Source organism: Acomys russatus, chromosome 12, assembly GCF_903995435.1.
Source record: "Acomys russatus chromosome 12, mAcoRus1.1, whole genome shotgun sequence".
Classification (NCBI taxonomy): Eukaryota; Metazoa; Chordata; class Mammalia; order Rodentia; family Muridae; genus Acomys; species Acomys russatus.
This window is the reverse complement of record NC_067148.1, coordinates 30,200,729-30,217,730: the sequence shown is the minus strand read 5'-3', so window position 1 is coordinate 30,217,730 and position 17,002 is coordinate 30,200,729. Positions and strand designations below refer to the sequence as shown.

The window sequence follows — 17,002 nt, the reverse complement described above, 5'->3', positions numbered from 1 at the left end:
TCTCAATCCCTTCCTCATCCTTGTGGTTGCATAGCAACAGTGAATCAGACACAGTCTGAATTAGATGTCTCGCATCCTTTAGGTTGAAGGTGGGGACTTGGTAGAGGGAATATGTAAGTTGAGAGAGCTGCCTTTGATTCTCCGCAGCCTGTTCCTTTTAAATGACCCTGAGAATAAGACCCACACTTGAATACTGATTTAGCCTTATTTTCTTTTGAATCTCCACGTTTGCCTTTGTTAACTCTATCGCCTTTTCTAGTCACATTCCAGTGATATCGAGACCAGTGGAGATCAAATGTTAAATGCTGCCAGAAATCATCTCACCTTCTCACACTTGGGAGAACTGACTTCTCATTGAGTCATCAAGGAAGGAGGGAAAAATGTGCCACCTTACTTATGCCTCCTCTGATTGGAGCAAAAGTGGCATCTGCACCATGCATGTTACTGTAAATTATTGACTCTAGCCATGAGCGTTACATATCACTACTTCCAATTAATAGAAGACATGGGTAGCTATATCGAGGGTCCCACTTTCTCTCTAATGACTAATTAAAAAGCTAAATGCAGAAGAAAAGGGAAGTTCTCTCACAGGCACAGGGCACTGGTCCCCCCCCCCCCCCCCCAATGCTGGTGTGCAGAGCGAATGAAAGCAGGACTCACCAAGGTCTTCTATCTGTTTCAGGAGTTCAACAGCATCGAGTCCCACAGAGAACTTCACAAAGACTTGCACAAAGGGGTTCCTTAGAGTATTCTAAAAATTCAAAATATGAACTGGTTTCAATATGAGAAGAAAACATGTTTAATCCTTGTCACTCTTAACACAACCTTGGAACAATGAAGCAGCCACCACTGGCTGTTACTGATGTACCTGCTGTGGGCTCACACACAATGAGGTGAAAGAATGAACTTTTGTCTTTAACACAAATTGCTCAGATTTCTAAAAAGTGCCCTGGCGGGGAGTGGGGGGAGGACCGTAATTATTTTTAACATCAGAGAATTACATTCAATTTAATAAAATTTTTCTCAGTGCTAATAATTTATTTCCTTTTAAACATATATCATAAATAATTGCTTTGGGGTATATTTTATTCTCCTTAGATTAAAAAAAAGTGGGCGGGGGACAGACTTCTGCCATTCACAAGGTCTGCGTGACATTTGACCTCCACCATTTTTTTTTTTTTTTTTTTTTTTTTTGGACTTTAGTTACTGATCCCCAGCTGTGAGGCCTCCTATTTCTGGTCCCAAGCTATCTTTCTGTGAAGTGGGGGATAAATGACTCCGCATTAGAAATGTCAGTGCCCATTATTATAATATGGTTCTGTATTGAACAAAAACCACTATATGGCCATGGAAAAACACACCAATATGACCAACCTAACTCGCAGAAACACTGGTAGTTTAAAATAATAACTTATTTAAAACATTAAGGCTTCTGTGGCTATTTTTCAATCTAAGAGACATGGCTCTGTAGTTGCCATTAGCTCTTTTCACTGTGAGCTAGGTACTACTGTGCAGATTTTTTTTATCACACCTCAAAGTCAATACTATTATTACCATCTTTCCTCTCTCTCTCCCTCCCTCTCTCTCTCTCTCTCTCTCTCTCTCTCTCTCTCTCTCTCTCTCTCTCTCTCTCTCTCTCTCTCTCTCTCTCTCTCTCTGTGTGTGTGTGTGTGTGTGTGTGTGTGTGTGTATGTGTATGTGTGTGTGTGTGGTTAAACCCAGAGCCCAGAGCTTTAGTACTGTGGAGCAAGCCCTGTATAGCAATCTGTGTCATCTGCTGATGCTTCAAATGTCAAACTTCCTATGCAGTTACAGGACTAAGTTTTGCCTTGAGAATTGAGAGTAGCAATGTCTCCTCTTCTGGAGTAAAGATATTTCAGTTAGCTGCTACTCCCACAGTGAAGATGGCCATGGAGGTTCTAATAAATTCTGCACTTTGGAACTATTGTTATGTATAGTGCACGTCCTTTGGTAATTCAGCACTTTAACCAACAAAATTTTCCCTAATAAGATAATATGTGTGAGCAGGATCCCCATCCCCTCCATAGATAAAAAGTTTATAGGAGAAAAAATAAATCAGTCTCCCACTTAGGAGAATACATAGGGAAATAAAATTCTATTCAAGAAACTGTTATCTGAGACTCATCAGAAAAGATCCAATAAGCATGTCTTAGAATAGTTAAAGTGAATAATACATCATGTGGACTGTGTCCAGTGGAAAATGTCTTTCACTTTGCAGTTGTTAAATGTGTTAGTGTTTTTATGTTTGTTTTCTAACTCACACTGTAAGTGTACCCATGCATTGATTGTTGTTAGCCAAAACAAACGGAAGAAAGCAGCGTCTAGGTACAACTTTTCTGACAAGCGTGCGTGCATGGAACAAACCTTTCATTCTGGGTCTATTCTAATCTATTGACTATGGTTGTTGCTAAGTTGCCGTCTTCACAGAATAAAGGTGATTAAAATACCAAAGAATTGTAATTCCCATCCGTGTGCATGGCAGCGCCATCAGTACCTGGAGCATTGGGATGGTCTGGTTCAGCAGGTGGAAGGAGTTCATGAAGATTGGTGACTTGTCCATCCACTCCTGAGACTTCTCTCTTAATTCGGCCAGCTGTCTCAGAGTTACATTGGACTGAACAACAAAGAAACAAGAAAGATCTGGTCAATTGGTATTTTTTCATGTATTTCAGTATGACATAAGACTTTTGATATTTTAAAAAGCATTAAAGGTGAGGTTGGGAAAAAAGGAAAAAAAAAACATTGCCAGACATTTTCTATGTGTTCAAAAGCTTCAAGTGATATATCTTATAAGGATCAAGATCATTTATAAAAAATTTCTGGGAAATGTAGGGCTTGCTTCATGTCCAGCATGAATTTATAATCAAAATAAGGAAGCCTTCCTAGAGTTCTCACAAGTTTTCATTGTCACTAAGGTTAATTCCACTTTACTATTAAGTGGCATGAAGTTCACACACATAGGAAGGATATTCTTTTTAAACTAAATGTTCTAAGTCAGAAAACAAAGTAAGAGAGATGTTCCTGACTCCTATTCCTGGGAACAGGTACACCACAGCCACTTAGGATACCAATCTGACTAGGGCTATTCAGATAAATTACAGCCAAGCATAGCGGTACATATCTATAATCCCAGCACATGCGGGCTGAGGAAGGAAGACCCTGGACTCTCAACAATTGCACAAGCTACATAGCAAGACCCTATCTCAATGAAATGAAATAAAGCAATAAAATATCCTTCAACCCTTCAATCTTAGACATTAATCTTACTGAAATAAAATAACTATATGTCAAAATGTATGCACATATATTCTGTTGGCCACAGTGTTTACGTTAGCACAAAGTAAAAATGTATACTGGAAATAAAATGAATAACCAGCAACTGGGAATTAAATAAATGTATTTCATGTTATTAAAACATGCCTTTTAAGACAATCATTAAAAAGCAAAGAATTTTGCCAGCTCTATTGAGTTGAAGGAATTGTTACCATATAAAAGAGAGATGAGCTTCAAACATAAAAAAGGGGATCTGCATTGGGACAATGAGAGTGAATAATTTATATAAAATTATGTAGTGTATATGGCCAGGAGAACAAATAAGACATTAAATCACAAACATCCAAAAAACAGCACTTAGTGGCAACCTCCTGTTCGTTCTACATTGCCCCAAAAGTAATATTAGACTCATGTCAAGTGTAATTTAATGATCAGGTAATATTAAGGCATATTTTTTCTACTTCCGCTCTTTAGTTTTTAAAAGAGTAGGTGTATAATTCAAATCATTACAGCCATTTCTCTTTTGTGGGGGGCGTTGCCAACATTCAAAGCCTCTTGTCTCGGCCTGCAAGGCACTGGGGTTATAGGTGTGTTTCACAAGTCTGTCTTCAAGCCAAGCACTGATTCTTTCTTCTCCTTTCAGCTGCGAATCGAACCGAGGGCTTTGGGCATGTCAGGCAAGGACTCTACCATGGAGCACTGTGCCCACCCTTAAAGCCAACTTAAAAGCGAGGGGATGTTACTATCGTAAAATGAGGCAGGTGGCAAGGACAGGTCCTGAAAATATTGTCTTTCTCAAGATGTGTCCTTGATATAAAGTAAGAAATATTAAACTGTTCAACCAACCATGAAGTAAAAAGTCTATACTTTAAGAGCTATTTTTAATTTGAATAAGTTGTATAATCACTCCTCTTTTTTTTTTCTAGTATGATATTTATATGTGCACACTTCGAACACCTAACATTCATTGAAAACTTTTTGGCTTCCTTAGATACATTCAGAAGCCTGAGATTGACCTGTACCTAATTTTATAACCAAATGTCAAGACGGTTTATTCCGCCAAGAGCTCCCACCTGTCATAACCTATGCCCAACCCCATGCAACCCATCTAGGCCCAAGGAAAGGAGTTATCACAAGCTTCCAAACACAAGGGGAATGACGGTGATAGAGAAGACATAAGCAGGAGTCACACAAACTAATTCTAGAAGGTGACAACTTTAAAACAGAAACAGTTCCCCACACAGAAACACTGAGTTTGACAGCCAAACCTTTTCCATAATGGCCTTTGTAATTGGGTTATATGGTGCATATAAAATCTTTCCCAACAACATTGGTTTCAAGAAGGCCCAAATCACAGGTCCAGCAGGCATGTTAATGATGTCTTTGTAAAGGGAGAAGCAAAACGGTGCTGGAAATAAAAAGGAAGGCAAAATAATCCATCTGTCAATTAATATACATCAATCATTATAATTTAGAAGAAAGCCAACAATCATTTGCAGGTACATTGCAAATCTACTTATTTATAGAGAACTGGTACACACTGTAAAGTCTGAAATTTACATCCTAGCACTTTCTACATTGGTAACAGATACGAGGCATCTAGTATTGAAGTAAGGCAGCAGAGTAACAATTGCTTTTTAGGAAAGTTTATGCTGATAAGCAAGCCAAGAATAAATGATGGTATTTTGCCAAGAAAAAAATAGAAAGATTTCAAAACATATTTCAGAATTGCTTCAAACATATCCATTTTACTAGCACTTAATTTTCTAAAAATACACAAAATCCTACTCCCAGAATGGTACCAGATACATAAGCGCCATTTCTAGGTTTCTGTTGCGTGAATAAAAAGATGAACGAATGAGTCAACACAATGCTATACTAAACATCCATATATCACCCGGAAGAGTTCCTCAGATCACATTTTGCATCTCAAAGTTTATAGATCAAGTAAATGGCTTTGACATGCCACTACGCAGCTATGCTCGGCTGCACACACACAGCTCTACCATATGCCATATAAACGTCTAATGCTAGAAAGTTAGGGGAAAATAATCGACACTAGCAAATTTAAAACAAGCCTTTTGCATTATCTACTGGCAAGACTTCATAGTGATGACCTACAGATGCTAACTACAGAGCTGTGCAGGACAACAGCAATGTGGTCAGCGATGAGTTGCGTATATGATGGAATCCTAAACAATAGCATCACCTGCTGATGTTGTGGCTGGCACTCATGAGGTTCCCACAATGGCCAAGCCACCTAATGACACGTTTCTCAGTGCATGTGTCTATTACTAAAGTGATCTATGATGTCATTCTATCATTCAGAGAACCCAAGAGCTCTGAGGCCTCCAAGTTCCGTGACCTTGGACAGGTTATTAAGTATCTTTGGGCCTCAGTCATTTTCACTAAGATGCAACAGGACAGACATTACGTCACGGGGCTGCTACGATGAGGGCATGAGTTAGCAGGCAGAACACGCAGCAAGTGCCGCACAAGTGTTTTCTATTTTTGTTCTGAGATTAAAATTAATACTTCATTTACCATGAAAAGTGGTGACAGAACATGTAATGCTCTTGTCATTAAGGATAATTATCATACTTGCTTTGAGGTACACTTACTGGCATTTAAGGGAATTCCGTATTTTGAAGCAATATCTTCTTTAGTTAATTTATAAGTTAGAAAATCCTTGGTGTGGTTGCCTTTTGACTTGTGGGAAGAAGGCAGTATGGAGGTCAAGTACTCAGTGGTGATCCCTTGGGAGCACAGCGCTTGGGAGATGGTGCTGAAAGATCCAGCTGGCGAACTCATCCTGGTGCTTCTGTACATGGCCTGGGAGACAATGCCCAAAGTTACTAATGTTATCTGAGCTACACGTGCCCTAGAAGACAGCATAGAAAGAGAAAGTGGTAGAGCTCAGAGTTTCCATAACTTCTTTAAAGTGTGAATTGCAAACCTAAAAAGAGAATGAGAAAGCTCACTGGCTGAAGTGCCAGACATGGCTAAAGTAGGAGCAGTTTCTTTTAGGGAGCTTTTGTCTTCTGTGTGCTAGATCGGTAGCTGGATTTATTGTACCCAGTCTTAAATAAAAGCCAGCATGACAGGAAGACTTTCTCAGGAGGAACATCACCCAGTGACTCTTCTACCTGTGTTAATGGACCACTCCTGGGCAGATGCATTTGTCTCAGGGATCTCATTTTGTCTAACAGTGGATGCGTGCCGGAAGCCAATTGATTGAGAATCTCTCTCAGCTTTATGAAAATCTCCATCATCCTTTCCATTGGCTTTTGATCTTTCCTTGGGAAAAACACCTGATAGAAAGAGAATGAAAATAAATGATTTATATGGAGGTACTGGAACAACATGGGTGGTTGGTAAGATTATAAAACAGAACAGCCTCTTTGTGAAATATTTCTGAAAGTCTACTGAAAAGCTAAGTGGAGATTTACCAAATATGCCAACCATTCCATCCACAGATATTCACCTAAGCAAAGGGAAGACCATAAACACACATAAAGGCTGGTATGTGAACATTTATAGAAACTCTTTGGAGTGTCCAAGGTCATCAAGGTCACCATGACCCATATCCACGACTCCGCTGTTGAGCTGGCCCTGTGCGCATGCCTCTCTGCTAAGATCTCAGCAATGAGCATGTGTATGTGTGCCAGGCAGTGCTCTCTGTATCCTAAATGTTTTAGTGAGCAATCCATATGCTGAAAACAGAAAATAAATTAAAAGGCAACAATCAAATAAAATATACACAGCGAACGAAGAGTAACTAAAAACAGACAGCGAGGAAAGGGGTGAGTGGTCATGGTGAAGAGCCAGCTCTTCAGACCCTGTAACCTGTGCTTTGTGGAGACACTACATTACTACACAGGAGCCATGAGCCTACAGACAGATGGGTAGATGATTATCACAAGTGGAGAGTGTGTGCAGGTCAAAAGGCCCTGGCATAGAATTGGGGGGCTTTCCTAGAAAAAAAAAAAAAAAAGAAATTGAGAACCACTGGAAGATTGTAGGTAGAGTGGTGACATAAGGTGACCTGCTTTCAAGGGATCACTCTGCTGCTGTGTGGTTTTGGGGTAGGGTGCAGGAGTGCTGTGGGGGCTACGGCAGGGGCAAGCGTGAGATGGCACAGGGGCTCGGAACGTGGCGCACTGTAACTAAACCTACTGCATTTTTATCCCCGCAGCCTCTGGATTGTCTAATATTTAAGGCAGGGGGAAAGCAATTTTCTCTGCTTTCAAGAATATGTATGCAATTTTGCCCCAAGTACAGACTTTGGTGGAGAAATCTGTTTAATTTTCCACTTTGTACTTTTCTCTCCGTTATACAGGGAGTGGCTACTTCCCGAGCCGCTGCCCATTGTGGTGGAGTTTTGTTCCCCTCACTCCAGGCCAACAATGGCCATAAGCAATAGCTGCTTCTCACTAAATTGAGGAAGGAAATACAAACATTGTCATTTTGAAAACACCCCAGAAAATTGTATATGTTTTTTCATTTAAAAATCCTTTCACTGTGTGTTTTTTGTTTTGTTTTGTTTTTCTTTCTTTTTTAAAAAATTTTTTTTTATTAATTTATTCTTGTTACATTTCAATGGTTATCCCATCCCTTGTATCCTCCCATTCCTCCCCCCCCCCATTTTCCCATTATTCCCCTCCCCTATGACTGTTCCTGAGGGGGATTACCTCCCCCTGTATATTCTCATAGGATATCAAGTCTCTTCTTGGCTACCAGCTGTCCTTCCTCTGAGTGCCACCAGGTCTTCCCCTCCAGGGGACATGGTCAAATGTGAAGCACCAGAGTACGTGAGAAAGTCATATCACACTCTCCACTGTTTTTTTTTTTTTTTTTTTTTTTTTTTTTTTTTTTTTTGCAATTTTCTAACAATGTTTCTGGAAAAAAATTTTAACCTTTCTTTTACTCTTTACTTTTTCAGTCTTAATTTTTTGTGTGTACATAGGTGTTTTGCCTGCAAGTATGTCTTTTTGCAGTATGTAGTGCCTGCAGAAGCCAGAAGAAGGCACCAGAGCCCCGAGGATTATGAGCTGCCTTGGAGGAGGTGGGAATTGAACCCAGGTCCTCTGAAAGAGCTGCCATTATTCTTAACCACCGAACCACCCTCTACAGCTCCTAATCTTTGATTTTGTTGTGTTTAATTAATACTTACTCACTGTAAGAAATAATAGAGTTTATATTATGATAGTAATACATTAATTTTTATCTTTGTTCTTAGATACACAAAGTAAACCGATGGACCTGGGCATTAGTTTTCCACAATGCCCGCATTTGCAGTACATGATCCCTGGTACAGGTCTTATTTGGCTCTAATAATGTGATGATTTCAGAAGCTGTGAAGAGGGGCCTTGTCTCTATGGTATTGACAAACACCTGTGAACATTTATTTTACACTAAGCTAACATAGAAACCTATTCACCAGTGGCAACTTGCCTTGTATGTGAAATTGTAAATGTCCAAGTAGTGCAGGAGGGTGAGTCCAATGAGGTAGGACTGGTGTGACCTCTCCGTGAGGGGGAGCTTGCAGAATTCCTTCATGGCATCTTCCAGTTTGGGGTTTGTGACATTCGCATCACATGAATGCAGCCAGAATACACGAGAAATTATCTGTGAGTGAAAGGAAAAAACAAGCTTTTTAAACTGTGAATCATTTGGGTATCCTCTGTTTAGTTTAAGTAAGTGTGTGTGTGTGTGTGTGTGTGTGTGTGTGTGTTGCACACACTCTGTTTTAAAATATGACAGCTTGTCCCTAGGAGTGGAATAAATTTTAAAGCACCAATCATTATACTTTCCCCTTTATCCATTTTCATGTTTGTGTGTGTTGTGTGTATGCCTGTGGGATATGTATCTTCATATGTGTGTTGACACACATCTGTAAAGGTGAGCATGTACACAGGTGAGCATGTATATAGGGACCCAAGAATGCCAGGAACCATCCTGTATCCTTCTTCCACCTTATTCAGTAAGGCAATGTCTCTCAATCAAAACCAGACCTCACTGATAAATATGGCTGTTCTTGCTAGCCAGCTTGCTTTTAAGCCTTCAGGCTCCGCCTTCCGATAGTGGAACTCTAGCTAACACACTGTGCCTTTGCCATGCATTTAGATGGTTCTGGGGATTTGAATCCAGTCCTCACCTTTGTCCCACAAACACTCAATTACTCATGCTTCTCCCCGGGTGTATAAGCACCAATCACCATTAATTAAACTACATAGCACACATAGGTCGGTAGAAAGCACAGGAAATGTGCTGGGGGAAAAGAGTCAGGTAGAAATTCACGAAGAAAACTAGAACTTTTCCTGCACAATTGGGTACAAAACAGCAAAAACAAAATAAAAAGCAAAACAAAACAAAAACAAAAACAAACCCCCAAAAGCAAAAAAAAAAAAACCAAACAAACCTGGGAGTCAGTCTGGGGAGATGACTAGCTTAAGACTCACGTTGATTTTAAATATTTACTCTTCCTTAATTAAAGTTACATTTCTTTTTGATGATTGCTTACTCTATAGCTTCAGAGATGAAGAACAAAGCAATGGAGGGAGAGGAGGAGGGGGAAAAGGAAGTGGAAGAGGAGGAGGAGGAGGAGGAGTAGGAGGTGGCATTACAAACTAATGATAAGCTGCAGATCCTAGACAGAAATGCATATACACTGAAGTGTGAGAGAGGAAGGCAGGCCGATGAACCGGAAGCTGTCGTCTCTATTGAAACCACATTGGAACAAAGAGGAAAGCGGACGACAGTTGAGGTTGCAGAATATTTTCTCCTTCTTTGAGATAGCAACCGGGCTGTGTGCTCTCCATTTATGCTCCGTCCACTAAGATGGGCCTGCTCTTCAGAAGCCAAGCACCTAGTTACAAAGGTGATGGCTTTGAATCAAATGAGCAAACATTGAGATCAAAAGAAACAGGTGGGTGGGTACGGCTTGTTAGCAGGAGAGGAAGAAAAGACAAGGCAAACAGTTTTACATTTTGTATAGGGAACAAATCACAGTGACTCCAGCAAGTCAAATATTGTCCAGGAGGAACCTTCCATGAACTTTATCTAGTTTTGGTTAATAACTGAGCTGTTCTTAGAAATGACACACTCTGTCGCATGAGTCCCTAAGTTCTGGCAGCTCTTTTGGAAAATTGTTATGACACTCCAGACAGTGGCCTTGGAAGTGGGATAAAAGACAAGACAGTTTGAGTGGAAAACTATATTATCATCTAAGAAGAAAATAACATTATTTATTTTCACAGCAAAAAAAAAAAAAAAATGTTTGCTATAACCACAAACTTTCCCATAGTTCCACTGACATCTATTGTATATATGACATTGCCTCCTAGGGCTTTAAGAAAGGAGAAGTGAATATTCAGTTTCTAGTTTTATTGTAACAAAGAGTGAATGTCTCCACACTTCACCCAAACTTGCTTATTGAAGTTTGACCGTGAGATCCTTGTAGGATATCAAGTAATGTTATTACAATAGTGGATATAATTACTGCTGGCTTAGGAAAACATTCTGGGGGGAGGAAAAGTGGGGAACAAAAATAGTGAGGCAACAATAAATACAAATCAGTGAATGGAAAACATATGACATTGCTTCAGAATTTCTCAGAAGACAGCTAGGTCCAATATCCAGTATCTCAACACACACACACACACAGCACATGTGCACACACATGCATATACACATATGCACATACACATGCACACACATGTGCACACACATGCATATACACACATGCACATACATACACATGCACATATGTACACATACAAACATGCACATATATGTGCACACACACATATACAGAATAATTCAATCTTCACTTAAGATTTAGACTTCCAACATCATTTGCATAGAAAATTGATCATTATCACATGTAACTTTCTGGAGTCTTGCTGATAAGCACTTAAAATATTAAGTTGCTACATACATTTCTACAAACTGCCTTAGCCCAACCAAGGGCCCTTACCTCAGCTCTATTGTCTGGGATGGGAACAGCCAGCAGCTTGTCAATACTCCTGTTGGACATCCCTATTGCCCTCAGCTCTTCTTTCAGCTCATCTATGTTTTTAAACATTTGTATTAATTGACCTGTAAGGAAACACACATCAGTTTTAATTCCGCTGTTTTTCAGGTACACTGCCATAACTTCTAGACTAAAAATGTATTGAATGAACATGCCTCACCAGAAACAGATGTCTCCCAGGTTTGGCAAGCTTTGCATCTTTAAGATCTATCTCTGTCTGATTTAGCCTTGTTCTTATTATGCTATTAGCTTGAGTTAACAGATTGCTCTAGGTTGTAAATTTTCGTGAGGTGTCTGCAGCCCAAGGTTGATCCAAGGAAAAAAGAGTTTCCTCACAGACCCTGATTACACAATCCACTGAATAAATATGTCTCTGTTTGATTTAGGGCATCACATAAATTAAAAATGCTTTTTAACCTAGGATCATATGATGATGTCAATTGAGAATAGATTTGATGCATCGACTGCAAGATAGTTCCCTTTAATTTTTTCCCAGAACTCTATCATTTATAAATGGGTTTTACAATCTGACATTACTTGTAAGTAGAGCCTGTGTATCTGCAAGATCTTTTAGGATGGCAATGATAAATAATCCACATTTGGGCCAGTTAAGACATAGTAAACAATACTTTTTTATTTTTAGAAGATTGTGGTCTCTGTTCCGGATATATCTTTTTGGTTTTTGTTTGTTTGTTTGTTTTGCTTAAAGCATCTGATTTAGGATTTATCTTTATTCTCTGTGTATAGGTGTTTTGCATGCATGTTAGTCTGTGCATCATGTTAGTGTAGTGCCCATAGTGTCCAGAAGAGTGCATCAGATCCCTTGGGACTTAAGCTATAAATAAATGGTTGTGAGATGTCATATGGGTTCTGGAAACTGAACCCGCGTCCTCTGCAAGGACCTCTGAGCCATCTCTAGCCCTGATTTCTTATACTAACCCACATGTAATTTTAATTTTATGTATATTGGTGCTCTACCTGCATGTATATCTGTGTGGGGCATGGGAGAGGGTGTCAGATCCCTTGGAACTGGATTACAGACAGTTGTGAGCGGCCAGGTAGATGCTGAGAATTGACCCTGGGTCCTTTGGAAGTGTAGCCAGTGCTGAGCCATCTCTCCAACCCCACACCTTCTTTAATTTTAGACTTAATGTCCTTCCAATTTTGTGCCTGACTGTTGTCTAAAAGTCAGAATGTCCTTCTTTTTAATATTTAGGTGTTATGCCAAGAAGAAGTATATTGCATGGTGTTTCATGCTTTGAATACCAATGCAGAGCTCTGAATTGAAATTTCTGCACACAGTTGTGCATTCTTTTTAGTGTTTTTTTTTTTTAAATCAAATTATTCTCACAGAAGGAAGCACGTTGCATCCTTCTTTATGCAGCCAACTCTCTAATGCATGTTACTATATCTAGAAACAAAGGCAAATGGTTTAACTTGCTCAAATTTGGAAATCATGTTGCCATAACATTGTTTTGGGTTTCAGCCCCAGGTGGCTTAATGTGTCTGCTTTAGCCAAGTGGCCACATTGGAAAGTGTCAGGCTCCTCGTTGTCAGGGCAGACAGGAAAGCAGGTATGGTTGGGAACTGTGAAAAAGCCTTTCTAAAAACTGCATCCTAATAAGTCTTTACAAATTGCAGGCAGGGAAGCACCTGGTTGCTCCGAAGCGTCTGCGCTGGTGTTGACGTGCAGCATGGCCTCTACACTTGGTATTAACTGTGTGATATTTTCCAAGTAGTTCATTTGCAGTGCCTGTCCCAGGAACCTGGGACAAAACAGAAGAACACATTCATGTAGGTGCACTAGTGTTTGGAGACAGGGTTTCACCAAGGGAGAAGACCTCGGGAAAACTAACCAGTCCATATCTAGATCAATTTTGCTGGGATCTCCAGTGAGCAGATTCCTAAGCTTTGCAGATATGATATTGTCGTGGTACAGCAAGCCAGCAGCAATGTCAGCGCCCAGCTCTGCTGCTTCAATCAGTTGCACATGAAAGGCGTGGTCTTCACACAGCCTCCTGAAGCTCATGTCAGAGAAATGGCAGGATTCCTCTATCGAACTGAAGGTCTCTGATTCACAGAGAAGCTCTGTCAAGTTTCGAAGTTGAGACAGCTTCCCAGAAAGGAGAAAGAAGAGAAAATAGATTAGTCACATTATTTTGGTATACTTAGTAGTTAAAAATATGTAACCAAGTTTGATTCTGTAAAAGATGTTTCTGCCGATGCATTAGTTATTTGGCATTGGGGTTAGCTTTATAACAAATACAGTGCCCTTTGTTGTTTGGGTATCCTGCTCTCTCCTAAGAATCTTGTAAAGCCTTGGCACATAGTAGGCTTGCTTTTCCCAGTGGTATAGGTCTACAGGTTTTTAAAATGTAGTTTTAAACATTAAGGGGGATAGTCAGATTTCTCGGTGGACAAGAGAGCTTGCTACACAATTTTGAAGGCTGCAGTTCATATCCAAGTACCCATGTAACAAGCCAAGTGTCCTGTAAACTCCAGCTCCAAGATATCAGACCCTCTTTTGGCTTTTGTAGGCATAAGATATACACACCCACACAGGTATGTGCCCCTCCACGACACACACACACACACACACACACACACACACACACACACACACACACGAAAAAAGGAAAGGAAGAAAGAAACAAAGGCCAAAATAAATCTTTAAATTCTGAAAAAAGGTAGTTTTTAAAAATACGGTTGGAATCACAATCACTTCAACAAATTTTCTTTAATTTATATTTTATATCATGTGTAAGGGCAGACGGAAGGCAGATTTGGATTGAACCTTTTAAAAAGCCTTTTCTTCCTCACATCCATCACGATGGCTGTGATATATAACAAAACAGAAGCAGAAAATAACAAGAGTTGATGAGGGTGTACAGGCATTATAACCTTTGTGTATTGTTGGTAGGAGGGTGAGATGGTGGAGCCTGTATGGAAAACAGCATTGCACTTCCTCACAACTCACAAATAAAGTTGGCTTATGAGCCCAGACTCCATTTCTGGGTCTATGCTTCAGGGAATTGAAAGTAGAGCTTAGAGGGAAAATTTGTGTGCCAATGGGCACTGACCCTTGTTTACAATATCCAAGAAATAGAGACAACTCAAGGGATGAATGGATAGTCAGAGTATATAGAAATGAAACAATGTCTAATGTCTACATATATGTATGTATGCGTGCACACATATACTGACATACACACATGTATATGCATATATGTATACACATATACATGTGTATGGATATATATCCTTGAATAGGAAAGGACATGCTGTTGCAACATGAATGAACTTAGAGAAAACTATGATAATGGAATCAGCCACTTGCAAATACTATATAATTCCAATACAGCAGCGACCCAGAGGATTGCAGTTCACACCACGGAAAGTCAAGGAGGGACTATGAATTCCCAGAGGCTGAGAGGAAGGAGAAATGAGGAGTTCGCTAATAGAAAAGGTTTCAATTTGACAGGATGAAAGGGATTCTGGAGACTGGTTACCCAACAACGTGAATGCAATTAACCTGACTGAACCCTACAGCTAAAAATGGTTATGATCTACATATTATGCTATGGTATCTTATGACAATTAAATTTTAATAAATTTTTTAAAAAATTTTAAAGCTATAGCATGTATTAGCAGCCCCATGGCAATAGACCTGGTTTTTAGGTGTCTGCCTTGTTATTCATATTGTCTTCTGCCTTTTGATGTCTTTAGAAAAACTAAGCGGCTTTGTCCTATGGAAATAGTCAAACAGACTTAAACTCCCACTCCCACAAGAAAGCACACGGTAACCCTCACGATCTACGCTCTCTCATGCACTCTTGAACACCGTTCACTGTGCCCCATGTATCCTCCAGACAGGCTCCAATTAATGCATCCTGAGGGAGAAAATAATTTGCCTCTGGGATCTCCAGTTCAGCTGTGTATGGAAGCTGCCATTGCAGCTCAGTTTGCAATAAGAAGTTATATTTTGAAAGAAATGAACCACTTCCCAATAGGAGCATAGGTTTGCCAGCATTTTTCTCCACACATGGCTGAGGAAAGAAAGATGATATGCCTTTAGCAAGAGGTTTACAGTAAGCTCATGGAAGCCTCAGAAGCCAGTCATTGACCATCCTGAAAAAAAATATCATTTTTTCACAGTATTGAGTAATGTAATTGACTTCTGGCTTTGAACATTCTGACATGACTTCATATTATATGGAAATTCTACTTACTGCTATAGAAATTCTATATTCTGAAACAGACTCAATCATTTTGCACACTGTAACTGCAGGTTTGTCTATTCTTGACTTTGATTCTCCAAATACTAGATATGTTTAAACCTCTAATTGGTGGAGGCAGATTTCTACACATCTCTACTGCCTACCCTTTGATGCCTTCCCAAATGTAAAATTTTATTTTATTTGTTAATTTAAAATGTTAGGTGTGTTCGTATTTTACATGTATGTATGTATGCATGTAAGCATGTATGAATTATGTATGAATGTGCATCATATGTATGCCTGGTGCCCTATAAGGCCAGGAGAGGGTGTAAGATTCCCTGAAACTGAAGTAATGAAAGTTTGGGAACTGCCATGTGGGTGCTGGAAACTTAACGTGTTAAGAGCCAGTGCTCTTAACCACTGAGCCATCTCTCTGGCCTCTTTTTGAGGCACGCTGAAATAAAAGGATAAATAATGTTGGGTCAATACATTTTCAGTTGCATGTTGAGATGTAGCAACCTTCAATGACTTGTACTGAGTAGAAATCTGTTTTGTAGTTGCAAGGTCAGCATCCTGGAATGGGAAACCAGCACAAGTCCATATAGTATAGTTGAGGTGGATGAGATATTGGTTATAGTAAGAGAAGTTGGATATTTAGCTACATTGCTGAAGTTTGGATTGGCTCTCTGAAACAAGAATGTAAATCAGTGTCAATAATATGGAGGGTATTGAGAAGCGTACAGTCACCAAGGAGGAACCTTTGTCACAAGTGTCATAAGATTCACACTCGGAGCATTATTCTCGGAGCAATGCAGGCATTGGACGTGCACTTTTAGAATCTTTGGGAAGCATTAACAAACAATAAACATCAACCCAGTGACTACAATTCTCTTTGAAAGTATTTGTTAGTGTTGCTATGGTAACAGCCCAGTGGGTGAGATTGCTTGGTCTGCAAGCATGAGGATCTGAGATTGAATCCCCAGCACTCACTGGCTGCCCATTCCTGGAGTCCCAGCATTGGGAGGGGAGACCCCTAGATCTCACTGCCTTGCTTTCAGCTCACTGAGAGACCCTGAGTCAAGGCCGTGAGCCGGAGGGCAGCAGAAGAAGACGCCACACAAATCCTGCTTTGGCTTCTTCATGTGTGCACGTGAGTGCACGAGGACACAAACTCATGTGTCTGCAACTCACATACGCCTACACAGTATTTGTTAGTAAAACCAGATGTGGTGGTGCACACTTGTAGTCCCAGCACCAGGAGGCAGAGGCAGGAGGACTGAGAGCTTAAGTCCAGCATGGGATACATAGGAAGTTCAGACTATCTACAGCTATAAAGTGAGACATTGTCTTAAACAAAGTATATGCTAGCTTTAGACTACAGATTCGCCAAAGCCCCATGTAGAGGCTCTGTCTCCTTTATCATAGGCAACATCTCAGGCATATAATTGGACAACTA

General features: G+C 40.0%; 1 protein-coding gene across 1 annotated transcript in view; it reads right to left on the bottom strand.

Moving 5' to 3' along the window:
* Abca12 (ATP binding cassette subfamily A member 12) overlaps positions 1 to 17,002 on the bottom strand; it is a 157,447-nt gene that overhangs the window by 58,340 nt on the left and 82,105 nt on the right. Inside the window, exons 12-20 of the mRNA XM_051154135.1 lie at positions 13,186 to 13,442; positions 12,983 to 13,095; positions 11,273 to 11,394; positions 8,749 to 8,922; positions 6,441 to 6,605; positions 5,916 to 6,126; positions 4,563 to 4,702; positions 2,516 to 2,635; positions 661 to 751 (exon numbers count right to left, since the gene is read on the bottom strand). Coding sequence (XP_051010092.1) covers positions 661 to 751; positions 2,516 to 2,635; positions 4,563 to 4,702; positions 5,916 to 6,126; positions 6,441 to 6,605; positions 8,749 to 8,922; positions 11,273 to 11,394; positions 12,983 to 13,095; positions 13,186 to 13,442 — 1,393 coding nt within the window. The remainder of the gene's footprint in view (positions 1 to 660; positions 752 to 2,515; positions 2,636 to 4,562; positions 4,703 to 5,915; positions 6,127 to 6,440; positions 6,606 to 8,748; positions 8,923 to 11,272; positions 11,395 to 12,982; positions 13,096 to 13,185; positions 13,443 to 17,002) is intronic.